This window comes from Fukomys damarensis, unplaced genomic scaffold (genome assembly GCF_012274545.1).
Source record: "Fukomys damarensis isolate Sample0158 unplaced genomic scaffold, DMR_v1.0_HiC HiC_scaffold_32, whole genome shotgun sequence".
Classification (NCBI taxonomy): domain Eukaryota; kingdom Metazoa; phylum Chordata; class Mammalia; order Rodentia; family Bathyergidae; genus Fukomys; species Fukomys damarensis.
The window spans coordinates 47,904,568-47,931,421 of record NW_022900944.1 but is presented as its reverse complement, the minus strand read 5'-3'; the positions used below and the strand labels follow the sequence as shown (position 1 = coordinate 47,931,421).

At 54.0% G+C, this 26,854-nt stretch overlaps 1 protein-coding gene across 11 annotated transcripts in view; it reads right to left on the bottom strand.

The window, feature by feature from the left end:
* Banp (BTG3 associated nuclear protein) overlaps nucleotides 1–26,854 on the bottom strand; it is a 79,753-nt gene that overhangs the window by 10,073 nt on the left and 42,826 nt on the right. For 9 of the 11 annotated variants that reach the window (XM_033758036.1, XM_010627517.2, XM_010627514.1 and 6 more), the window contains 5 exons: nucleotides 23,173–23,412; nucleotides 15,414–15,581; nucleotides 10,555–10,685; nucleotides 9,129–9,200; nucleotides 7,763–7,801 (listed from right to left, as the gene is read on the bottom strand). In XM_033758036.1, the coding sequence (XP_033613927.1) occupies nucleotides 7,763–7,801; nucleotides 9,129–9,200; nucleotides 10,555–10,685; nucleotides 15,414–15,581; nucleotides 23,173–23,412 (650 nt within the window). The remainder of the gene's footprint in view (nucleotides 1–7,762; nucleotides 7,802–9,128; nucleotides 9,201–10,554; nucleotides 10,686–15,413; nucleotides 15,582–23,172; nucleotides 23,413–26,854) is intronic. The other 2 variants (XM_010627520.3, XM_010627522.3) reach the window with 1 other exon arrangement.

Below are 26,854 nucleotides of genomic sequence, written 5' to 3'. Positions count from 1 at the left end.
CGGGGGGGGGGGGGGGGGGGGTCACTGTCGGTGGCCCCCATACAGACACAAGCAAGCTAGGCCCGAGCAAGCACTCCAGGCACAAAGTACTTGACTTCCTCTAACAGTGCCCACCCTAAAGTTGTCCCCTCCTCCAAGGGTGACAGCAATCAATGTATTTTAATGAGCAAAAAAGAGGCCCAGATGTGCTCTGGGAGTCAGTTTCACAGCAGTCTTTGACTAGCCCACTTCACTGTGCTGCAGCCCGAGAGTACCTGAATGCATCTCGCAGACCCTGGAGAGTGCAGGCTGTTGACCGGGTCTGGATCGTAGGTGGTAAAGAGCGAGCCCACCCATCTAGGCTGAAGCTTAGATGGGGGCAGCCAAGACAAATCCCACGCCAAGACCACCCAGGGGGCCCCCAGAGGGTGCACAGTACAGCCCTCAGAGCGGGCCGTGGAAGCCTGAGGTCTGCTCTGAAAGGAGCAGACCTGGTGTGGCCATCACAGAGGAGGCGCACAGGACAAGCTCCCACTCCCCCGCTGGTAATGAACTCTCCACTTCACTCTTCCTGCTTGCTCTGGTGTGGAGCAGAGCTCTGGCCTGTGGCTTTTCCAAACAGGCTCTGGAATGCAGAAATATCTAACTGGAACGGAGCGAGGCCGGCTCCCAGGCCAGTGGCCAGGAGCATCACCTCCCGGCGTCCAGCTAGCCCATGGTTGAACCTGAGAGAGATCCCAGAGGGCGGTACACCATCGTCACGCCGGAGACTGGCGGGTGCTGTGGGGGCATGTGCTATTTTCCAGCTTCATTTGCAGGCTTTTCCCTTGTACATTTTTGAAGGAGAGCCAGTTATTTTTCAGACAAAAGAAAAATGGCAGCGGGTAGGAGTTTGAAGCCGCCTACCAAGGGAATCCTGGGCCCAAACGCACTGTGTTTTGGAGTACACACATCTGGTTTTCTCTACTGCCAATTCTGAAACTCCATTTAATACCCAACTGAGATAATGCAAAACTGGTGCAAGCCTAAAATAAGTGCAAGAAGCCCAAGGACTTTCCAGTAATATCTTGATACACAGTTCTGAGTCCAACTAACAGTGTACTCAAACACAAAGAGACGGACAAAACTTGCGCAGTCAGCACCCTTCCCCTCCACTCGGAGAGCAGGCTGTGGTGAGGACGAGCCCGAGACCACTGGCCACAGGTCCAGGGAAAAGCCCAGTCACCCTTTATCTGTTTTTGTCATCGACTTCTGAATCCACACCATGAAGGTGACTCTATGCCTTTCCCAGCCCAGGAACCACAGGGGTTCTCACAGGCACAGTGAGGTGTGAGAAAGAGTCCCATCCCAGCGGTGCCCCACACTGGAAGGCCAGGAAGCCAACCAGTCTCCATCATGTGGCTAATGTCAAAAAGAGGTCACCCAAAAGCCTTTGATCCCACATAGGGAACACTGTCAACAAGTCTTTAATGCTCGCAGAAATCCACTTTGGACATCAGACCAGAGCAGCCGATGGGCCACGGGCCAAAAGTGGCCAGTGCCCTCTGTGAGGGAGATGCGTGTGCAGACACGCAGACCTCAGGGCCAGTCCATGAGGCAGCGCTACAGAAAGGCACCCTTGACCCTGGCAGCTGTGCTTTGGAGCTAAAGGTCGATGGCTGTGTGTAGTCATAGCTTGGGGAGGGAAGATGCCCTGGGGCCAAGTTGCCAAGCACAGCAGCAGGCAGTCCTGGGATGAGGCTTGTTCCAGGGTCTGACCAGGGTCTGACTATAGTCCAGGGAGAAGAGAAGCCAGACCTGCAAATAGAACCCACAGAGATGGAGGTCCAAAGACACTTGTCCTGCATCCCCATCACCCAGACGAGCAGCGTCAGGAACCAGCCTTGGCCACGTGTCTTAAGACCTCCCTACAAACCAGACAGTGGGGTGGGCATGAGGAACCCCACCACTGGCTTCTATATGCAGACAACTGGGGTGTGCGGGCACTAGCTGAGAACAAGCAGCAGGACAGGAGACTTTCACCACACGTGCATACGTACGAGCACGCCCCGGCAGGGATGTGCCAGCTGCTGCTCACCCGGACGCTGGGGCAGCGGCTTAGCGCCATATGTAAGGCACAGCCCACCACTCTACAGTAACACTTTTTGTGGCTGTAACAGTTTCTGTTTTGTTTTGGTTTTTGGAACTGGGAACTGAATCAGGACCTTCACATGGAGCCACATCCCAGCCTTTTTAATTTTGAGACAGGGTTTTATTAAGTTGCTAAGTGCCCAGGCTGGGATAAAACTTGCAACCCTCCTGCCTCAGCCTCTCAGTGCCAAGAACACAGGCGTCCCAGGGATCCTGCCCACTCTTGCTTCCTAAGGATCGCCACAGAAGTTGGGGAGGCAGAGACTGTACCCATAGCCCTCAAGCTGGGGGCCAACCATACAGGCGGGGCCCTCCTGGGGCATGGGGGTCGTGTGGCACCTGAGCAGTGACCTGGGAGGCCAGGGAGGCCAAGTGCTCTGCTTCCACCGTGACTGCTGTCCATGGGTCACTTGGGCATCCCCTGCCAAGTCAGGGCACTGGGTACTCACACCTGGAGAAGTGGCAGGGACCATTTCAGGGTGTGCTAGGCTGGGCTGGGAGCCCGAGCCAAGGGGTGCATGGAGAAGTGGCCTGCTCGGAGCTGCACAGGATCAGGCCAGCAGGCAGGGGAGCGCTGCTGGGACGGAGGAGGCCCCTGGGCCCATCGCAGGTGGAGAGAGCATCCTCCTGGCAGCATTGTCACTGTCGGGTGGCCCGGCTCACATGGAGGACTGGTCAGGGGCCAGGAATGCACAGCTGGGCACTCCGCGCAGACATTGCCTTGTCCACTTTCATTAGCCCCACTCTGCCAGTGAGGAGACAGAGCCCGGGGTGGACTCATTTGTACAGCACAGTCAAATGAAGGGGACAGGAGACCACCTGCAGGCTGTCTCGGGGCAGCCCGCCACCCCGAGCTGGAATGTCACCCACCAGAGACTGAGATAGCGATGATCATCAGCACACGTCACCATGTAAGTAACTGCCCTCAGCCCACAAAGAATCCCTTGGCCTCAGCCTTTGTCGCAAAGAGAAAGTCACCTCCGGCTCTGTCTGCTGACCACCTGCCCATCGTGAACAGCTCCCTGCCATCTTCCCCATGTGTGGGAGCGCAGGAACTCAGCTCAGGTGCCCAAGGCACCCCAAAAGGAGTAGTCTCCACACTCAAAGCACCTGTCAGGAAGGCAACATAAAGACCACTCTAAGGAGCCTGCAGTCTCCCTCCTGCCAGCAGCCCAGGACCTGCACAGAAACCCATGGCCTCAGGGCCCTGGTGTGAGGCTCCTGGGGCTCTGTGCCTGCTCTGTGACTCGTGCCACCTCACTCTTGGTGACAGGGCATCTGGCTGGTGGGCAGGGCCTCTCCTGTAGCCCTGGAGGTTTCCAGTGCAGAATCACGCATATCAGTGAACGATGGACTATTAGTGCTTTCAATAACACAAAAAGCCTGCTGTGACACACCTGCCGTAGGTTCACAGATTCTGGCCCCTGCTCATGGCTTTTCAACGTTGTGATGGTGCAAAATTGGATCTCCACAACCACTTGTTCTCTCTCCTAGGTTCCCACTGTCTCTATGTGACATGAGCTGAGCCGAGCTGGAGGATGGCCCAGGGCAGGCCGAGCTGGCGTCCAGAGCAGGTCCGCGGCCCACACAGAGCTGCAGTGCTTAGCCAGAGGGACACAGGGGGCATTTCAACGTGTGCATTTTCAAGTTCAAACAGTTTAGTCCTCTGGCCTGTCAGCACGAAACCTACCACAGCTCTCGCCTGAGGAACAACATCCTCACTGTTCCTCGCCGCTCTCCAAAGGCTGAGGAGTTAAACATAAGTGCCTCTTCCCCAGGACATTAACAGCTTCGACACTGAGTGGCGGCGTCAGATGTGTGACTGCCAGTGAAAGGCTTCCCAGAGATGCACTACAAAGTCAGCAGCTGCTCCACGGTGCACGCTCAAAGCAAGTACAAGGAACAGTGGGGCAGGGTGTCAGACTTGAAAGGGGCCTCCTCACCTGGCACTTAAGGATCAGCGCGACTGTCAGCAGGCACAGCAGCCACTCTCACTGGCTCGGTCCCGCAGCAGCCGCGCAGAGAACTGCAGCAGCCACTGCATCCACGCCCCAGCAAGGCTCCCTGGGGACGGTGGGGCTGCGGGCTGGGCGCACAGGACAAGACGCCCTTCGTTAATTCTTTAAAAGTGTATTTGAAAGCGATGAAGTGCATCGACACCAATCCTCCACTTGCAAGGAAGGTCTGCGCCTCTCTGTGGCTGTGTAGAGCCGTGAGAGCCTGGCATGGGCAGGGACAGAGAGCCCAGCAGACCCCTCTCCTCCGCAGGCTCCCTCTTGTAAAGCTCCCACAGTCACAGCTAAGAGCGCGGCGTTTCCAAGACACCATGGTGCCAGCTCACTCGGAGCTGAGAATGTCAAGCAACCATCTCACCCAAGCTCCCCTTAAACAATCATGTATTTCCCAGCCAGCAGCTGTGCAACTAGACATGCGCATCCACGGTACAACTTGTGACACAGTAATAAGAAACTCTAGAGCAACCAAACTGACAACCCCAAAAGTAACGCGTCTCCTACCACGTGGCTGGCCGGCACTCTGGAAAGAAGTCATGGAGCCCGGGCATCCGGATCTGGCAGCCTACGCGGCCCAGCCCCGAGTCCCCCAGGCCCACACGATAACGTGCTGTGAGGGAGCACTTCGCCTGGTGGAGGGACAAAGACACTGGATTTGGGATCAGCGTAAGAAGTCACCCATGCTCCGACAGTATCAATGGTTACACAGGGGACAAAAGCAATCAGCAGTTTCCATTAGCTTTATGTGCCAATTTTCCAATCGACTTTCAACCAGAACCAGCTGGAACGAAGCCTCAACTGCCGAGTAGCTCCAGGCCCAGGCTCAGGCCCCACACTTCACTCCAGGAGCTGCCTGCCCCGGCCCCAGTCCAGGATCAGCAGTTGCATCTTAATTGAAATGGCAACCAACATGGCACCACCTTCCTCCTAGAGAAGCAACGGAGAGGCGATGAGGAAGGAAGCTGACCATGGGGTGCATGGGGTGCAGGCGGGAGGCCAGGCTGCGTCTTCCTGCAAACCTGCCCTCCCCAGACACCCATGCCATGCTCGCTGAGGCTTCCAGTGTCAGGAGGGGAGGGGAGGCACTTCTGCAACCAGCCGCAGTAGGTAAAGATGCAGCGGCGATTTAGATGTCAGGGCTCCAGGAAACTTCACCTCTTGATGCTGGACACTGGGCCACTTACCAGCCATGGAAAAGGGTCAATGAGCTATGTACGCAGGAGGGCCTTGGAGTAGCAGGAGCCAGCACAGCTGACGCCCAGCGAAGGACAGAGGCCAGGGCCAGGAGCCAGCCCCCTGGGAGGGGCCACTGGGAGGGGTGCCAGGCATGACAGCCCTTGGAACTTCCTAAAGCCTTGGACTTTCCCTCCCCAAGACTGGGCATGGCCATGCCACATGAGCCCATGGCAGACCTTCCAGGCAGCTGCAACCTCCCTGGACTCAACCCTTTGTGCCCAGGGCCCAGCCTCCAGAGGCATCACCACCCCCAGCTGCCTGCCCACGGCACAGCCCTCTTATCCTGCCTGCTGTGACCCCATCTTCCCTACAGCCAGGGCGGGAAAGCCAGGGGACCTAAGAACTCAAGAGAAGCAATAATAGAAAGGTCCTCAAGGGCTTTTACAGTTCAGGAAAACATGCTTTTGCTGCAGACCTTTCTCTTATAACCCTGGGGTGAGCCTTGTGCAGTCAGTTTCAGTAACTCAGACACCGATACTTACACCAGGACAAGGAAGACCCACAGCTGCGTCAGGCCAGGGGACAGTCCCAGACCCACAAGTGCTGTCCTGGGGGGGGGGGCTCACCGCCCCCAGGTGTGGGCTTGGCCTTGCAGCCCCAGCAGGGATGTCAAGAAGAGCAGGGTATTGTGTGCCTTTTGAAACATCACTCTGTTGCACAATTATCTGGTCAGTTTGAAAAATGAAGCCATTATGAGCAGAGTAACTTAATAAGTATGAAAACTGGCCAAATGATAAGACGAAAACAGAATTTCCACAAAAACAAGAAAAGATGAGCAAAATAGATTTAACCAGAGAAAAGGCAGCCTCCTAGGAACACATATACTGTGTATTTAAATCAGAAAGCAGAGTTGCCTCTGAAGAAGGAGAGGGTGCCAGGTATGAAATCCCCACTAGCTACCATCGGTGTTGCTGTTGGCTTCCACTTAGGGGGCTGGCTTTGACTTGAAGTCCCACACAGGACAGGTTAAGTTACTATTTGGTATAAAAAGTGATCCATGTGGCCATTTTGTTTAGTCTGCAGCGAGGCTGCTTAAGAACAAGACTGGAGTCACGGAAGGGCAGCGCATCGTGAGCACTGTGGAGGAAGAGTGGAAGCCATCAGGCACAGACTACTGTGGGCTCTGGCTGGCTCCTCAGGGGCGACAGCCCTTCCTGAACCCAACCACACCTGCGCTCTCACCCCTGCACAGCCGCAGCAGCCTCTGGCCCAGAGGATCGAGTACTCGGTCTATAGCCCCGGCATAAGCAAGGCACTAATGTAAGACAAAAACCTGATTATATTTAAAATTCCACACAGGCATTGTTCGGCATACAAAGAAACGGAACATCAAACAAAGGGAGGGAACTTGATTTTTCTTACAACCTAACTACGGTAAAATTCCATCCCCAGTGTAAGTACAAATCACTAAGCTCAAAAACAAAGATGGATCCCTGTGTGGGTGGTGGGTCCTCAGGTGCCCAGCTAACCATGAGACGTGGGCAGCAGGAAGTGAACAGGGGAGACCTGTCGCCAAGAGTCCACAGCACAGCAGGGACACTGTGGGTGCTCTAGCTTTGTGCCTCCGCTCCTTCCCCAAGCAGTGATTCCATATTTATGTACTAATCTCATAGCACTACCTGATGGGGAAGTTTATTTTTAAGTTGAAGCTTTCAAGATAAGAAACCCTATTCCAACAAGTTCTTCAGGCACGCAGCCTCCTCCCCGGGGAAAGCACCCTCTCCTAACCCTGGGTGTTCTGTCCTGCACTGCAGGACTGACAGGAGCAGGGCCTACCGGAATGCTGGGCAGATGGACATCCAGGCCTCAAAGGTACACTGGATTGGAAAACAGGGAGCATCATTACCTGGACAGTAGTGAACTCGGGGGTGGGTTCTCTGCACCGGTGCCTGAGCTACGTTCTGTGAAACCGGAAGCCCGCCCACAACCTCCCAACAATGCAGAGGGGAAGCATCTTCATCAGAAACTGTGCTTAACCAGAGAGGCCAGGAAGATGTAGCTCCTCACTCCAGGACAGCCACGGCCTCCCCAGAACCTCAGGGCAGGTACCTCATCGAGCACAGAATCCCATAGGATGTGTTCAGTAAAGGGCTAGGGCTGCCCTTTCTTCTCCAGACACAGGCATTACACTACAAGTGCCAGTGTGAGCAATGGGCACAAGTGAAGCCACCTTGGCCTCACTCACAGCTTCTGCACAAACACCATTGTCAACAGCTTTCACGTATAGGCACAATGAAGAACAATAAACTCAAGGGAAGTTTCCTCTAGGAGGCAAAAACTAGCATCAAATCCCACAGAGCCAGGGCTGTGAGCCCAGGGGCTGCCTCGCAGCACCCTCCCGGCCCTGTGTGACACGGCCCGGGCAGCGCTGTCTGCTGCGTGTGCCGTCCACCAGGGAGCCTTACCTGTCCGTCCTGGCCGACGTGATGGATCTGTAGATTGCCCTGCAAAGGACGAGAGGAGGAGATCATCAAGAGCCGAGAATGTTAGACAGAGAGCTTCCCTACTTCCTTCAAGGACACACAGAAAACTGTGAATTCAACAAAACTTCAAGGCCTTGTAATGGTAAAAGCCACAAAACAAGCCAGGCGTGGTGGCACACACTTGTCATCCCAGCACTCAGGAGACTGAGACAGAGGACTGCTGTGAATTCGAGGCCAGCCTGGGCTACAGAGTGAGTTCAGGGCCGGCCTGAAATACAAAGTGCTCTAAAAACAAAACAAAACTACAAAACATTTTAAGATGAGTTTCTAGGTACCTTTTTTCTTATAAAAACAAAATGTCCAATGTTTCCTTCGCCCTAAGCCAAATATGATTTTGTAAAAAAAATTTTTTTGTTTGTTTTGGTACCGGGCATCGAACACGGGACCTTGTGCTTGAGAGGTAGGCAGTGGAACCACTGAGCTAAAACTCTGGCAAAATTTTTAAGTGAAATAACTCCAGCTTCTCAGAAGCCTGAGGCAGAACAGCGAGGTCCCTGCCTATGGCTGAGCTGCACTGCTGTGGCCTTTCACGAGCTACACTCAGCAGTGTCCACACTGCAGCACGCGTCGCAATGCACAGGAGTCGCTCACTGTCAGAAAGGGCGCCATTCCCTGGGGGGCGCTCTGCTGACATCTCTGCAGATGGCCTCGCTCTAACGGAACAGCCTGGGGTGAGCAAGGACACACTGCACTGTGTAAGGAGCTCTGTGAGCGAGCGGCACACTGCCACCCCCCACAGCTACCTCTGACTGCAGGCAAGCCACTCCAATGTACTGGGTTTGATGCTTAATGGAGGCAAAAATAACTATTTACACAAGAGGGATTCCGTTTTGAGAACTGACAGTAAAAACTGAAATTCAAGAAGTAGTCTCAAGAATTTTTTAGCATCAACAATGAAAAACTTTCCCTCTGACTGCACTGTATCTCCCCTAATCAAATGCTTACAGGATCAAGAGTCCGGCAGCCCCTCCCTCCCTGTCCCAGCTGACACGGCCACAGGGACACCCCTGCCACCAGCCTGACCGCTGGACCCTTCCTGTGACCCTCTCGCCACTTGCGGGGCAGACATGTGAGGCTGGGCCCCTACTCCCTGCACCCTAAATCCACTCACCTGCTCTTCTTGTCCCTCACGACCCATGGCTGACAGCTTCCGGGGGACACCAGGCCCGACCCGCTCCCCACCCACAGCAAACCCCAGCTCCTGTCACCGAGGCTCCCTCCCGTTCCCCCAGTACCATCCTGCAGAGTCTCCCGGGAAGCCAGCAGCATGGCCAAGCTCACTGCTTACCTCGCTGTCCTGCGTGATCTGCACCTGCTCCCCCTGTGGCACCTGGGCTATGTGGAGGTGGCCCTGCGGGATCCACAACAAGAGAAGACACCAAGAAGCATCAGAAGAAAAACAAACCAAGGAAACAGGCGACGTTTTCCGCCACGTCTGCTCCTGGCTCTGTGCTCATGACTCGAGAGGGGACGAGCCCTTACTGGAGTGTGACCTGCACAGGCTGCGCCCCTCAGGTGACCTCCCAATGCTTGGGAAGCTACATTCTCGGGTGGCACTCCCACAGGAGCAATGGTCCTGAGGAAAATGTGTCCCTTCTTTAAATATCATATGTAAGTAAACTTAAGAACTTTAGTGACATACCCAAGGGGAGAAATAGAAACTTCGAATCAGGACTTTAAAAAAAGCCAGGTGGAGTAGCACATACCTATAATGCCAGTACTCTGGGAGGCTGAGGCAGGAAGACTCCAAGTTTGAGCCCTCCCTGGCAACTTAGCAAAACTCTATCTAAAAAATTTAAAGAGGAAAAAAAGAAAATACAAAAACCAGCTGAGCATACAGCTCAATACAAAGGCCCTGGGTTCAATCATCAGAACCAAAGCTGTGCTTTCCAGCTTAGAGAGAGAAAGCCTTGTGGAGATGCCAGGAGCACCACTCTGCCAGCTCTCCGGGAGCCTAGAAGGCTGCGAGGCAGGGGTGACCAGGAGGGGAGGTAGTTACACACATGCTGAGAACAAGATAGGCAATTTCTATATCAAAGAAACACTCACATGACTCTTAAACAACTCATGAGAACACTAATAAACGTGGCTCCAAAAGAGCCAAAGACTCCAACGAAAACACTTGTGTTTACAGATACCAGAGACCAGCAAATAACCCTATAAACCTTAACTCTGCTGAATGAAATGAGCACTCGTCCTCACGTGTAAAATTCTAGCCCAGCCGACGTGGACCTTAGAATAAACTGGCTGGGGCCAGACGGATGCGCACTGCTCCTCGTCACCATGACCCTAGCTGTGTCAGAGCGCTCTGCTCTGAGCCCTCCCAGGTCACGTGACGCTGATCACACAAGCTCCCGGGGCGGTGGCTCGAGTTTGTAACTTTCCCAAGAGCCGGCTGGAAGGCCTGTCCAGGCGCACGCTGGACACACGCCGGGGCCGGTGCGCCCCTCTCACTCATGGGGCGCAGCCTGCCGGTGCATCCCCGCAGCCAGGCAGAGGCAGGGGCCCAAAATGACCTGGCCTTTGTCAAGCTGTACACAGGTGGTGATGACAACGTTCCTGTAGGGCAGGGGACAGGCCTGGGGACCAGTGAATGCCCTGTCCTAGCTTCCACTGCACCATCACTCGGGCTCCTGGCCATGGCATCTTCTCTGAGCGATGCCCCAGCGCCTCCCCAAGCAGCCCCCACACCCCCACACCAAGAAGGCACGTACTACTTGCACCTGGCCGTCCTCTCCGATCTGGTGGATCTGCACCTGCTGTGCGTTGGCCAGGGTGTAGTGCAGGGCCTGTGGCGGCGGCGGCTGCAGCTCGGGGGCAGGCGGTGGGGTGCCCATCATGGTCTCTGCAGGAGCAAGGAGAAAAGCAAGACAGTTCTCAGGAGGGGCCACACACAGAGCCACTGCATCATCTCAGGCCCCCTCTTCCCTCACTCTCAGTCCCACAGGAGAGGACAAGACAGGCCACACTCCTAGCTGAGTCGGAGGTCTCCGGGCCGTGCGGGCCATCATGGGAAGTTTGGGGTAACTGAGGTTCCCGACATGGGGACCAGAAAGGTGCAAAGAATCTAGCCAAATGAGTGAAGGGCCTCAGGGTGTATCTGCAGAAAGGAAAAATACAAGGGGTGATCAAAATATACAGTGAATATTGAAATTTTAAAAATTCATTATAGTAAAAACACGCTGCCACTGGGCGTGGTGGAGCACGCCTGTAATCCCAGCACTTGGGAGGCTGAGGCAGGAGGATCGTGCGAGTTCGAGACCAGCCTGGGTTACACAGTGAGTTCCAGAGCAGTCTGAAACACATAGTGAGACCCTGTCTCAAAAAACGCCCCAAAAAGAAAAAAAGAAACAAACACGGTGCCATCAATCCCCCTCAAGACACTACTCCTTGCTTCAAACACACCCAGCCCATCTTTCCCGCCACTTTCTGAAGCAGCTCTGGACGTCCTCTGCCACGGCTGTTTAAGTGTCCTGAATCTATTCACAGCATTCACTTTGACTTTGGGAAGGAGCCAGAAGCCGCACAGTGCCAGCTCCAGGGAGTGCGTGAGGTGAATGAGGACACAGCGTCACGTTCTCGCCCGCCTGCCTGTCCACTGGATGGCACTCAGCAGCGGCGTTCGCCGTATTTGAATCACACCTTGTGAAGACAATCACAAAGGAGGACTTCTAGAAGTGCTCCGAAAGCGGCAAGCATGCTGGGCTAAGTGTCTGAAGCCAGGGGGAACACTGAGGGGCTTGACAGCAACGTGCCTTTTATTGCAATGAATTTTTAAAACTTAAAAATTCACTGTATATTTTGATTCCTCTTAATTGTAATAAGATGTATTTTTAAAATGTATGTGTATATTTTTGTTACAGAGAATTATGATCGATTTTTAAAAACTGCAGCATAAAAGCATATTGTAGTAGGAGGAGTTGTGAGAAAAGATGACTGGAAGGAGAAAAACGAAAGAGAAAACTGTTTATTTGGGGGATTGGCAGTGCCGGGGATTAAACCCAGGGCTCTTCACAGGCGAGGCACGTGCTCTGTCACTGCACTACACCCCCAGCCTCGTAACATCTACTGTGAAAAGCTTTTCACACATTTCAACAGCTAACAGGAGGCATTAGACTGCCGTGGAGTAGCAATTTCACTCTACACATTTTAAAACAAATCTAACTAATAAAAATATTAATATTTACAACAGGACAGTAATTACATCCTTTTTTAATATTTCAAACAATACTGAAAATTTTAGGTCACAGCTTTTTAAAAAGTCAACTTTAAAACATGCAAGGAAGAACAGTTTCCAATTTCATTAAGAGGATACACAAGCAAAATGCTTAAAAGGCCAGATTCCCAAAGAATATCTGTTCAATGTTAATAAAATAATCAATCAATTTTGATGCTTTTCCAATGGTTCAAAAACATAATAACTAAGAGGCCAGGGATTTAGCCCTGTGGTTCCATGCCACAGGCACAAGATCCTGAGTTTGATCTCCGGTACACCCCCAAATGTGTGTGTGTGTGTGTGTGTGTGTGTGTGTGTGTGTGTAAGAATGGTTACATTCATATGTAAGGCTCTAAAAAACTACAGAAGATAGGATTTATAAGTACACAAATGGTTCTCAAACCTAAAACTGAAATCATTGAAGTTAACATTAATCAAGAACTCACTGCAACCACACAACATGAAGAATTTAAATCCATGAGTTTTTGATTTGTTTTGTTTTTGCAGTGCTGAGAATTGAGCCCAGGGCCTTTGCACTGAGCTACATCTGCAACCCTTCCTTTATTTTTTTATTTTGAGACAGGGCTCATCTTGCTAAGATGCTCAGATGGGTCCTTCTGCCTCAGCCTCCAGAGTGCTGGAATTATAGGGCATCAAATGCAGCTAAAAATCTGTATTTCATAATGGGCTAATACTGAAGTCTAGTGCACAGTTTGCATTGAGCACTTGTACAATCAATTGCTGACCCTAGGCTCACACCCGAGCAAGGATGTCAAGGCACGGACCGTACCAGACCGCAGGTATCTGCATGAAGTCTGGACCTGAGGGTGCAAAGCTGGCTGCACACAGCCACAGGTGGTGCATTTTCAAGAGCTGGTCCTCTGCAACTCCACAACACCAGCCACTGAGTCGGTGCTCACCAAGATGCCAGTCCACCCTTGAGACTGTACTTAAGCAGTAGAACCCAGCACGGCACAGTCCACATGGCTGTAATCCAGCACTCGGAAGGCTGAGGCAGGAGAACAACTATGAGTTCGAGGCCAGCCTGCACTACATAGTGAGACCCTGTCTCAAAAAACCAAAACCCAAACCAAAAATTGAAAAACCCAGCCATCTTACACTCAAGAACATGTAGAAGTCCACACAGCAGTGCCACCATACAGGTGCTTTAGTAAAATGATTTTTAAAAAGAGAAAAGCTCTTGACACTAGTGCTTTTATGGTTAGTACTCAATTTGGCAACAACAAATCACCTTTCAATAGACCAGTCTTGGCTCAGAATCTCACTTACATATTTATTTCAAAGTTCTTCTTTTGTCTGCTGCTAATTCAGAGATACAAGATAACCCCAACTGGACTCACAATCAGAACACACTAGTGGAATTCTGGCTCCATTACATTTCAGTGGGTCATTTCTATCACCCAAATGCCTGAAATACCAGAGAGGCTTTGGTAGGCCCAGAGCAGATGCAAAGGGACAATGAGAAAGATTCCTATGGTCTCTTAACCCTGGCAGGCGTCCTTGGCTCTCCCTCACCTTAGCAAGAACGTAGTAAATTAAGACAGACAATACTGGAGCCAGTCAGTTCACACAGCGGTGAACTTCAGAAGCAACATGTTTTCTGTCTCTCAGCTGGCTCAACGGTAGCATGTCAAGGAGGACACAGTCCCCAGACTCCACCGAAAGCAGTCTCTGCATCCACCAGCAGTGAATGGAAGGAGACAAGGGAGCTGTGGATTTTCTGTGTTGGCTGTCTAGATTCTGCCATCTTCCTACTAAGTGTTGCTGCCTGTGACTCGGTGTGATCTTTCTGAGGCTGTCCTTGAGCTCTGCCTTTCCTCTGGGAACATGCTACCCCCACAAACAGGCTGCCCGCTGCCCTGTGAAAGCTACACTCGTCAGCAAGGACCTCTGGCTGCTGGGACCTGGGTGGCCCCCGATCCTGTGAGCACAGGAGCAGGAGCTCAGACCCCAGCATGAACATCTCAGAAGTCAGACGCTCTGCCAGAGCTCTCACGGCCTCAGCCTTCTCTCTGCCCCCTGCAGCTCTGGGCTCCACGGCACTGCCAGAGTCAGACCCAGGGAAGTCCCCTCTTGCCTCTTCCCGGGGACCATGGCCTGGGCTGCCTAGCGGCCAACGTTTACAACACTGCTTTGTGACTTGTCCAGGTTTCTATATGATACTTTCACTCCGGTCCCTGCTACTGTGTCATGACTAAAAGCAAAATCCTACTCCCCTGAATTTTAAGCAGTGTTGCTGAAACTATAAAACTAATGCACTGTTTACTGGAAGTGATCTGAAAACCACAGAAAGACATAAAGAGCTCAGTAAGATGAGAATTATAACCTGAATCTAGAGGCCACCACCACACAGGTCATCTCGTGCAGATGCCCACCACTACCCACTAGCACCACATTTTCAATAAAAACGGTAGCTTCTGTGTGTGCTACACAGTCATGTGCCATGGGATTTGACAAGAGGATCTCATTCACACCAGGCTGCCTGCACTCTTCAAAGTGGCCTCCCTGTATGCCGCTCATGAAGGCACTGCCCTGCCCAGGGTGCAGCTTGTGTGGCCCACAGCCTCCACCTCCATCGTCCAAGAACCTTGGCAACAGCCTCAGCTAAGTATCCTGTGATGACCAAAACAACCAGGAGAAAACCACTTCCTGAAGGACAGTCCAGAGAGCCCAGAAGATCTGATACGCAGCTTCCAGGACAGAGAGCCCCCAACAAAGACTCCACTCAGGAGAGCCACAGCCGAGCCTGCTGGGGCCCTGGGCTGACCCCCTCGGCCTCGAGTCCCCAGAGCTGCTGCCCAGGAGCTTATGGAGACTGCTTCAATCCAAACACTTGCTCCAAGTCTTGCGATGTCCTGGGGACACCCGGGAACATACGATCATCCCTAGTGAGAACTTTTCCTGGGGAAAACAAGCTCTTTAGCCAGCCTGAGCAAAAAGGCCAAGAGATTTGTTTCCATCATTTTGAGGACCAGCCTGAGTCCCCAAAATTGAGTTGGACTGAAGAGCACAACCTAGACACTGCCCAACCGTCATCTGCAGCCTCCATGCAGTGAGCACAACCCTGCTGTTAGGAAGCCTCCCAGGTGCGCAGGATCTAAACAGGGCAGGGGAGGAGGAGCTCCAAATGCAGGGACTCCTGCACAATTCAGGGAGGCCCCAGGTGCTCCACCGTCAGCTGGGCAAGCGGGCAGGGCTGCTGTGCCCTCCGAGCATCCTCCCTGCTGCACACACCTGGTCCAGGACCAAGGCTCGGGGACTGTGCTCCAGGGCCCCACACACCTGCTGACAGAGGCCCCCGGGTGCTGCCCCGTGGCTCACCGCAGTCCTGCCTACCTGAGGCACTGTAAGAGGATGAGGATGGCGTTCTCCGCGAGAAGCTCTTGACCGCCAGGCTCTGCCCTCGCTGCTTTCGCCGCCACGCTGTCCGGCATTTGGAGTCGATGCTCTGTTTGATTCGGTACCAGTCAGATTCTGTGATTCCAAATTTATAGAAAAGGTGACCTGAAAGAACATGTCCCAGATACAAGCCGTGAGCCAGAGGCTGTAGTCCTGGGAGCACCTCATGGGCTAAGTACTGACGCTGGAAATACTCTAGGACAGGAGCCAGCAAGGCTGTTCACAGAGAAAGTAGTTAGCCAGCCAACAGCTGATCGCCCAAGATCATACACGAACGCTCAGCAACACGTGCTCACACCAGCTTTCCTTGTACCTGACTTTTCAGTCACCTGATGCCCCACACAGGTGCTCACAAGTCCCCGACTCCGTGCTCCAACTTCTTTCTGCCCTAATCTAACGTCACAACTGCCTGGGGAATCAAATCAAGGGTCCCCCCGAGGCACTTGGCCCTGGCTTTCCAAAACTACGTCCACTTCCCTCTGCTCACCCATGTCCCCAGGGTCCCCTGCTCCCGGAGAGCCCAGCACCCCCAGCACTGCACACCCTCGCTGCCCCCCACTTGCTCTGCCCCACAGAGCACCCTGCTCCTCCAGGGCCCTCGCCACCCTCTGCACATGAAATGTACACTCAATGCCATGGCCCCTCTTTCCTCAGATGCAGGAACTGGGTTTGGCTCACATGTGCCTGTCCCCACACACAGTAAGCACTCCAGCCTCTAAGTGCTTACTGCATTTGGCCCGAAGCTGTCCCTCCAGGGCTCTGACAGCAGAATCCAGGTCCTTCACTTGGCAGTGGGGACTCTGAGGGTCCCGGAGCCACTGCCCACTGCACACCTCACCACATCTCACTAGTCCACAGGACCCGCCCCCGTACCAAGCGCAATAGGAACTAACAGTCGATGTGGGGATCACAAGACATTCTCTTCTCCAACACTGTGACGCTCTAGCTAGAGACTTCGGCTGCACCACTAACAGGAAAATAAGTGGATGAAATTCAAAACAGTAACAATCAAAAGACGGAGCTAAAAAAATCCTATTTTGATGAGTTAGGAGCACTGAGTTTGGACCATCCACTGAGAGCTGAATTACTGCCCAATGCCTAAAAATCTGTTCTGATTGAGGCCAAAATACTCAAAATAATCAAAACAAAGGAAGTGTTTGGGTTTTTAAGTACTACATTAAGTATCAACAGTGTCTTTCATTTTGAAAGACAACTGTTGACTTTTTCTAGAAGTAACACTTAGGCAGATTTAACTGAAACAACAACCAGATTTCTGTGCTCTAGGTAAAAGGACAGTGGGTTAAGAGGGTGGACTGAAAGCGTCAGGAAGCACAGCCCTACAAAAAGGAAACCCATAAAGTGGCGACGCTGGACTCGTCAGAGATCACCCAATCCTCACTCTAAATGTCTGTCTAGCGACCAACATGTGCCTCCTGTCGCCCCACTGGTCACTTCCGTGAAAGAGGATGTACTGCTGACCACAGCCACCACAGAACCTGAGCAGTGACCAGCACCTTTGAATGCACATTAAATGCCATTACCCTCGTGTTGGTTTTGAGGCAGAAGCCAGAAGTGAGGGTCTGAGGCAAACTGCCAGGTAGGAAAAGAACCTGCCCTCCAGGGTGGCTTCACAGTGCACCCAAGGGGAGGGAGGTGGCCTCACTACCCTCCCTTTCCTGGCCCAGGGTGAGCAGGCTGGGGACGGAGCAGGAAAGGGTGCGCGTGTGTATTGGCCCACCAGGATGCCCTTGCCTGACTGACCGTGCCACTGCTCTGGCAGAGCACACACTGGCCTGGGAGGGGAAAGGCTGCTGGTGTGGTCTACAGAGCAGGAAGCAGGGCAGCCACCTACGGAGCAGCCCTCAGTCACCTGGAGGGAAGCCCCCGCCACTGGCAAGGTCTGGGAGGAGCCGTGCCTGCCCTCTCGTCACCAGCCTCTGCACTCCCTAGATGCCCACTGCTGACACCGAAGGCCCCGGCCGGAAAAACCAGACCCTCACTCTCTCTTAACAAGAGCCTTGCACGGTGCCCCGAGCGGTGCTGCAGAAGAGGGAAGGTGAAAGGAACCTCACAGCCACGGTGGGCTGCATGTTTGCTTCATCAGTCACAAAGGAGCGAAGAACACGATCACTGCTAATATAACCTCAAGTGCAAGGAGAAAGTAAAGCAGCAAGCTGAGTGCCAACAACTTAGTTCTTAAAATTGCAGACGGACTAGATAGCAGCTGGTCCAGAAACGCACAAGAAGGCCATGCTCCTCTTGCCAACTCGCCAGGCCCCACACCCGAGGCTCCCACCTCCTGGCAAGGCAGCACTCTCCCCAGTGCTCCTGCTCACCACTGTGAAAGCGGTGAGCACCTCAGCTCGGCTTCGTGTGTGCAGAGGTAAGCTTCTGCTTAGATGATGCCAAACAGCAAGTCCTCTCTGTTAGGTACCAGAATAAAGTGAAAATGAAGCCCTTTGAAGACATCTGTGAAGAATGTGGATACGGATGATAGATCCATGAGGATCCTGACGCCTCTGCCAACCCCGAGCAGTGTTCCACCAAGGAGGGGCTTCCCTCTGGGCTGCTGGCCTGGCTGACCAGCCCTCCCCAGCTCTGCAGACAGACGGTGCACTCAGTGGCCCCTGACAGCTGTGCTTGGCCACAGGAGACCCTCATCAGCACCTTGTGCAGCCTATGCCCTGCCAGCAAATACATTCACCCCACAGAAGGAAACGTGGCTAAGAAATAGTTTCCGATTACCCGCATTCAGAGCCCAAACCCTGTGTCTGGGTTGAACAGTGCTCCCCTGAAATGCAGGTCCTTCCCAGGACCTGGGAATGTGACCCCTCTGGGACCCAGGGTCTCTGCACTCCTGATTAACTAAGATGAGATCATACTCGTGGGCTCACTGCATTGGGACTGGTGTTCTTATAAGGAGAGGAGAGGCACAGATGTGGACACACATGGAGAAGAAGGCCTTGTAACGACAGGCAGGGAAGGGAGCGGGGCTGCCATGAGGCGGGGGCACAGAGCAGTGTTACCACAGGATGCTGGCGGGAGCAGAGCCCCTCCGAGGAGGCAAGGCCACCCTGCGAAGACCAGGTTCTTGGGGGCCTGGCCTCCTGAACTGAGAGAGAGCAAGAGCCTGTGTTTCCGGCCTCTGTCTGCAGGACTTTGTTCCAGCAGCCCCAGGAACCCAAGATGGGTGCCAGACGAGCCGGGCCAGGGAAGCCACCTGCACTGGGACTGCTGCTCCCTGGAACTGCCCACATCTTAGGGCGGGTGAGCTCACAGGAGCAGCTCCGGTCCGGTCGTCTGCTGGGTCACCTGTGAATACAACTTCTGCTTTGTGCAAATGATCCCAACTTCTCCCAAGAGCCAGAAGGCCTCGCGGGTCCATCATCCACATCCACATTCTTCACAGATGTCTTCAAAGGACTAAAACTGCCATTCTGAAGTCATTTTCATTTCATATCTGGTACCTCACAGAGAGGACTTGCTGTTCAGCATTATCTAACAGAAGCTTACCAAATCCGATTTAAAGAAAAAAATCACAAGAGCTAAGCCTAAAAGAAAGAGGGCATTACTCATGAAAACGTTCCAAGTTTCTCCAAGTCACAGCCACATGCTACTCTTGCATGAAGCACACAAACTAGTTCGTTGTCCAAATTCAGAGCAGGAGGTCCATCAATCCTTGGGAATCCTATAAAAGCCAACAGCCCCCCCGAATTTCTCTCTCTCCCTTTCAAAACACCAACTTCATTTCACAAAGACAGTACTTAGCGACAAGACCAATTACAGGTTTCAAAATGCAGATTTTTGTCTCCAGAATATTTCTGCTTACAGAAAAGAGGCTTAAACCAAAACCTTCTACATAATGAGCAGGACTTGGACAAACAAAGCCAGAAGCAAGCTTCCAGCACTACAGCCACAGATGTCACTGAGAAACTCCAGCAGCGGCAGAAACAGAGGTAAGGGGACAGTGGCAGGGGACATTAGCCAGTTCTGCTCTCGCTTCTATCCCAGCTAAGGCCTCAGGAGTTTGGTCCATGTGTTTGTTTATTTTGTGTGTTATGCAATAACCAGCAGTAAGAATTAACTGAGCCAGATGGGGAAAAGGTAAACAAGCATTTTTAACATTTCAACAATTCCACGACCACTAGCAACAGGGCTGTGACCTGCAGAGGCCTTACCCACACAGGTGGGTCCGGGTGGGCAGCAGGGAGCAGGGGATTCCTGCCATAGTGTCAGAGGGGCTGGACCCCAGCAGGGACCTGACTTACTACCCTGATCCTGGTGAGGGCTCCACGAGTGGGGAGGGCCGACCGCACCAATCCGAAGCCCACAGAGTTCTGCTGGTCTCTCTCTTGGAAAACCAAGGAAGCTGAGGCACAGAGGGACCCACCAAGGTCACGTGCTGAGGTCACTCTCAGCCTGCTCCTTCTCTACAAGAGTACGCCTGCAGTGTGAACTGCCAGAAGGACAGGAAGCCCAGTCAGAGCCGGCCTACAGACCCTAGAGCGGGCTCTGGGTACCCACAGTCTCAGGCTCCATTCTCTCTGCAGCTTTGCTCTGGGTCCCCAGGCCCAGTGCGGTGCATCCAGGCCGGGTTCTCTGAAGGCCCATAGGCAGTTCCTGTCCAAGGGGAGATGTGCACACCTACCTGCTTGGGACATCCGAGACAGGCACGAGACGGCTCTTCAGAGCCCCGTCCCCTCCAAGAGCAGTCTACTCAGCAAGACACAGCAGCCACTACTTTCCTGCTTAAAGAAAGTCACCCAAGCGCATGGCTTCCACCAAGTGGGAAATGCCCCAGTGGGTGCCTTTTCTTTTCATTGCTCCCACCAGTGAAACTACACACAAGGGTCAGCCGACAGAGCACGAGCTCGAGGCCTCACCCGGCTCCAGCAGATGCCCTCTGTCTGACAGCCCTGCCCCGCTCTCTAAGGGCTGGCTTTCCCAGGTGCCGGCCACAACTGCGTGGAGGGCACACAAGGGGCAGCCACACTTCTCCAACTCTGGGGCCTGACCAGGGAGTGCTTGTGAGTGCTTGCGTGAGCCTTCTTCGCTCTACAGATTCTGCATCAGAGACACAGGAGCACATGGAAAAGGAGCTCATCCCTCAGAAAGCCGTGTGAGGCGGCAGTCTGCACGTGCCATGCATGGTGCCCTGACCACAGCTCCACCACAGCACTCAGGCCACCACCACCCAGGCTTCCATGTAAATTCTGCCTGTGATCCAGGAGTGAGTCAGTCACCTGCTGCACAGGAAAGAATCGGATCTCCCGGTAGGCAGCAGTGATGGTGAACTGAGTGCTGCGAGGATGACACCTGCTCATGTTGCCAGAAGCCCGGGACTCGTTCATCTATTCCTGTCTGCATAGCCAAGCCCTGGCTGTCCCCGGCAGTGCCTCAGTCTCTCCACAAGGCTCCAGGGCCGGCCACTGCTTTCCTGTCTTCCTGAAGCCCCGCCCACAACACTGCCAGCATGTGCTGTGGACACAGCACTTACCAGGCATCTCTGAGGGGCTAGTTACTTTCCTGGTGCTGGAACACAATACCTGACACCATAACTCAGAGGAGGAGAGGGTCATTTAGGCTCACAGTGTGTAGATGGCTCCAAGGTAGGTGGAATGGTAGAGGAGAAATAGTCGCTGGCAGGGCAGGCAGGAGGAAACGCCCTCCAAGGAAGGGGTGGAATACATACATACCCCCTTCCAGGCCACGCCCAGTGACCCACCTCTTCCCAGCAGGCTTCACCTCCCAACACCACACCCGGCTCCAAACCCTCAGTGGACTAACTGAGGACCACACACCCATGATCCAGCCACTCCCCAAAGCCCCACCTATGAGCGCATGAGGCCTTGGGGGGACAGCTAGATACACAGCGTAACAGCTGGGGTGATGCAGTGAGCACTGTCAATGCCCACAGCTTGATGAGCATAGCACAGGCCCAGAGAGGATGGAGGACACAGTTTCCACAAACACCTCGTGCCTCCTGACACCATGTGACTGTGTGCAGACATGTGGCAGGAAGGCTGACTCCTAGAGGCAGGGGAACCAGGATCTATCCCCACTGTGTGAGACCAGCATCGTCCACAAGCTTGAGTAGGCTCCGTGAACACAGTTGTGCCCCCTTGTCACCTATGCTTCTGCTTCTAAGTCCTGCCCTGCCAGGCCCTGACCACTTCTCCAGAGCATTCTTTGTGCCACTACCAATCGTAGCCTGTGTCCAGGAAGCCCACAGTCCTGGGACAGACGTTCCAAGGTAGTCCTCAAATCAGAGCCAGCTGCCACCCTTCAGCTGCACATCTGGACACCCTGGCATCTCCCAGAGGAACAGAGACACCTCTTGGGAACAAGGGCTGTCACTAGCACCCTAATGCTCCCACACAGAACCTGACCTGTGGGCCAGCATCTTTGTGCAAGGTGCCCACTGTCCAGACTGCCTCCTCTAATTTCCATGGCCTCTAACACCACCTTCTGCATTACAGACACCGTTACGTGTCTGACCAGGACCCATCTGCCATTCTTCTCTTTAACCCAACAGCACCCCATGCCATGGTCTCCACAGTCCAACACTTCACATGGCAGCCTGTGAGCCAGCAATCCAGCGGTCTCAAGGTCACGTGCACAGGTGTGCCGGGATCAACTGCCCCGGGAGGGCCTGCTGCCTGCCTTTGAAGATAAATGTTTTATTGGAACACAGCCACATCTGATTGCTTATGTTTGGTCTGAGTGCTCTCAGAGCAGTTGGAGAAAGGCCTGAAATACCCAATATGTGGCCCTGAGAAAACGTCTGTAGACCCTGCTCCACGCCAAGCCACAACACTGCACATTCACGACCTCAGTCAGGAGGTCACAGGTGTCAGTCAGCTCTCTGAAACAATGCTCTGAGATAAGCACATGAGGCTGGGCTGGGGACACATTCACTGGGCTGAGAGCCAGCCTCCCCCACTCAAGGATCAGCCGGACTAGGCCGTGTTCCTTGGTGACTTCCAGAAAGCTCTGCAGTCCACAGGACACCCTCAGCCTGTTTCCTCTGGGGCCACACGCACAGGGATCCCACGGCTTCTGAGGCACTCCTGGAAAGCTCAGCCCTTACACTGCCACGGGCTGGCATCAGAGCTGCAGGTGGGGGACTAGACTTCAGTGCAACAGCTCCCACGCCCACCCCTCTCCATGCTATCTCACCAGAAGCCACCAGGTAGCCCTGGAAACTGGGGACAATGGGACACGACCCGAGGGTGCCAGGCCAAAGGCAAGAAGCAGAGGGTCTGAGTGTGACACACCCTCTCCAGGTGTCATCACTGGGAAGCCACAGTGACAGCTTGAGTGAGTGTTGCCCCTCAGATGGAGGAGACTTGGGCCATGTGGTCAGGCCTGGGGCTCCTCTGGCTTCCGGCACAGCTGGGCTGGACGCTTCCCATAACGGGAGGCAGGCAGCACTGTGCTCATAGTGCTGGCCTGCGAAGGGAGCTGTCATTAGCAGCCTCAAGAACGGCCTGAGGACTGGCAAGGCTGGATCTGAAATCCCCAAGAAACACTTCCCAAGGGTCTTTCTTGTTGCGGGAAAATGCTCAACGTGGCCCCCCCACACCCCCACCCTGAGCCCCCGGATTCCTCCATCCTTCCAGCCCTGGAAACATGTCCAGACTCAGCTCTCCAAACACCTCACACCCCACCCAAGGCAGAAACAGGACGCGCTTACACCGGATGCCGTAGATGGTGAGCGGGTCGAGCTGCTTCTTCCCGTGCTTGCCCTGGCCCGACAGGTTGGACACAGCCTGCACCTCACGGTGGAAGAGGTAGTCCAGCAGTGTGAGAGCCATCTTCTCGGCGGTGCGGCAGTTGGTGCTGATGTGCAGCATGTCCGAGGGGATGATGGCGCAGCGCACCCTCATCTCGGGGTTGTTCTCGTCGCCGAGCCAGGTGCCGTTGGGGTAATCCTCTGCAGAGAAATACGAGAGTCCCACGTTAGCAAGGTTCCGAATAAGCGTCCACAGCCTAGCTTTCCTTGGCCCAGGAAAGCCGCCATTGTGCGACTCGTCCCTCGCCAGTCCCACAAGGCTGCAGGAGCGCAGGGGCCCTCAAAGCACCCAGGGGTAGCTGGAGTCTGACGGAGACCGGAAACGACTGCTATTCCCGGGAAGGCGGCCCCCACTCCGCCTGACCCACGTGAGGAAGATGAGTGTGGCATGTAAACACCATCTGCTCTACACTCACGACGAGGCTGGCTTCCTCCGAGCCATGGCACACAGAGCGCCCAGTGCTTTCCTCACCTCTGCCACCCACAGGGTCCTGGCTGAGGCTCGCTGCACACTGAGCAGCTGGCTGCTGTAAGCCTGTGACATGGCAGAGGAGAGATAAGCTCTGGGCTCGAACACCACTCCCTTTCTACCCCAGCAGGACACAGAGCTTAGAACATAGACCCTGCTTGCTGCAGCTTCGCTCCATCTAGATGGGATGGCAAGCACCTGCCTGGGTCTCCTGGGCCATGAATGATGGCCAGGTGAGCACATCTGTTTGGCAGGACAGGTGAGGACCCTGCACACTCATCTTTGCTCTGAGCCACGCCAAGTGCAAGCCACACAGCAGCTCAGCACCACCTACACGAGACAAGCGAGTTCGCTGTTGTCCCCACACTGCTGGGATCCCCAGGGATGTCCTGGCCTCCGCAGCACTCTCCTGTCCTTGTGACTGAGCCCACCACCATATTCCACACTGGCACCATGTGCTCTCCTGGGGGCCTTGTCCCTCCCTTCCCAGAAATACACAAGGAATCTACCCGTGGAAAGCACCTTCTCCGACCCTCTGCTTGGTGCACTGCAATTTCTTTCCTCTCAGGGCTACATTTCCCTCCTGTGTCACCCTGATTTGTGACTTCTGAGTCTTGCACCTGAGGGAGGTCTGAGGGAGAGGTGGGGCCTGCTGCACTGCAGTCTCCAGGACTGAAGAGCCAGGGCTCATGTGCTACTTGCCCTTGGCCACGACTCACGCAGTGCACGACTTGTGAGGGCAGCCTCTCCCAGGCAGCTGACACGCAAGCCCACCAAGAGACGGCAAGGTGAGCCAGGGCCCTGGCCGTGCCCACACACTGTCTGGCGGGGGGCGGGCCAGGGCCAACAGCACTGCTAAGGCACCAAGGCTGGGTCTGTGGCTGTGAACAAGTCAGATTTTAGAATTTAGAATAAGAGCTGCATAAGGACACTTCTCAGAGACACCGATGGCTCAGAATGAAGAGCCGGTGCTAGGAGCACAGGTATCCTCCTGGAGGGCAACCAGTCCCAATCACACTCAGCCTGTGTGCACAAACCAGTCTACAGACTGCTCCACAGACCCGCCATCAGGGCTGAAATCGTCACTGGGGTGCCGAGGCTCTTGATACCATGGGGCGGGGGTCCTTCTCAAGGCCAGGATGAAACGCAGAACAGAAGTTCTGCTGACACCAAGCATCTCTAGATCGAATACTGGAGGCCAGGGGCACGAGGACTCAATGGGAGAACACCAGAAGGCATGGCTGAGGTGGGGGCTGGGGGCACCTGCCTCCCCACAGGGATCAGATGGGGGACTTCGAGGATCAGTGAGTGGGAAGTTTGGCTTCGAGGCCCCAAATGCCGAAGGTTGCTGTGGCCTTTCCCGGGGATAGCAAGAGAGCTGATTTCACCCAGCCAAGCTCTGCCTTTTGAGATGATTCTAAAGTAAACACTGGATGAAAGCCCAGCACTTGCTTCCAAACAATGTATCCGCATCATGTCCTGTGCGGGAGGAGGGCCACAGAACAGCAGTCCTGGTCAGCTGTGATGACACGCGCCCAACCTCCAGGCTGAGCCTCCCTAGCCTTCCCAGCGCAGACCAGCTCCATGGGGCACTGTCCACAGCTCGGTCCTCTATGGGGCCTGCCAGGCAGCACCAGCAGCACAGGCACCCCCACACTGCCTCTGCGGCTGCCCCAAGCATGCACTGCTGGAAAGCCTACCCTCTCAGTTCGAAGGACACTGGGTGCACTTGCACCCCAAAGCCAGCTGCCTCCTGCACTCAGGTTGCCAAAGTGACAAGGCCAATCACCAAGCCACCCTGAGCCTCCCTGGCCTTGTCATTTTGTCCTGGTCCCTCTGACTGCTTCTTCCGCTGGAGTCTGCCCTCCTCCTCACCTGAGTCACATGGCCCTGTGCTCTCAGATGTGAAGAAGTCAACGCCTCCAGGAACTCCGACCCCCATTCTGTCTCCCACAACTGCACATCAGTGTGCATTCACCACAGTCGTGGCTCACCTCGCCTGTCAGCAATGCATCCCCACCTTCCTCCTACAGCATCCTCTCTAAGCGTGGTGCTGCACACTTGTAATCCCAGCTACTGAAGAGGCTAAGGCAGGTTCTAGACCAGACTGACCAACTTGAGACACTGTCTCAAAAAAGACTGTTAAGAAACAGGTGCGGTGGCTGGGGATGTAGCTGAGTGGAGGAGCGCTTGCCTATCATGCAAGAGGTCCTGCGTACAATCCTCAGTACTGCCAAACAACAAAAGAAAAACAAATCCCAGCGGCAGGCCCAGAGTCCCTAACACAGGCAGTGGAAGCCATGCGGAACCTTGCGGAGCTCGAGACCTCGATCCAGGTCCCAGTGAAAGGAAGAGGCAGAGCTTAACCCAGAAGCAAGAGCTCTCCAAGGACGAGGCCCGCTGTTAAGAATGGCAAGCTCAGGCCTTTCCAGAGTCCTCCTCCTAACCAACTGCCGGACCGCGGCCCTCCCGGCCAGAACGACACCGTCTCTGTGCTGAATCGGAGGCAATCTTCACATCTGCTTCGTGACAGAAAGTGCTATTCTCTATGTTCAAAATTCCCTATCAGGGAAAAAAAGGAAAAAAAAAAAAAAAGATGCCTGGGAATTCCAGACTGAATCTGTGCAGGAAGGGAGGATGCCCGCACGGCCGGACACACGTCCTGATCCTGAGCGGCAGCTGCACTGGCTCCTCAGCCCCTTCTCCTCGTGAGTGCTTGGCCTGACTCTGACCTTCGGGGGCAGGGGGTGCCACGTAGGCCAGCCCGCCCTGCTGCTCGCTGTGGTAACACGTCATGTGTTCCACTGGGAAACGAGAAGCACCTGTGCACCTTGAGGCACTGTAGAAAGAATGTATTTATTTCCCTAAAATGTCTCAATCTGACTGTGCATCTGAAACAAGAGATTCTAGTTGTTTGGCTTTTTGCTATTGTTATTTTGAGATAGGGTCTCACTAACATAGTTCAGGCTGGCCTTAAACTCACAGCGATCCCCCTGCCTCAGCCTTTTAAGTGCTAGAATTACAGGCATGCACTACCACGCCTGGCTTCTAGTAGTTCTATTTCAAAAGTACAAAAAAAAAAAAAAAAAAAAAAAAAAATTTTTTTTTTTTTAC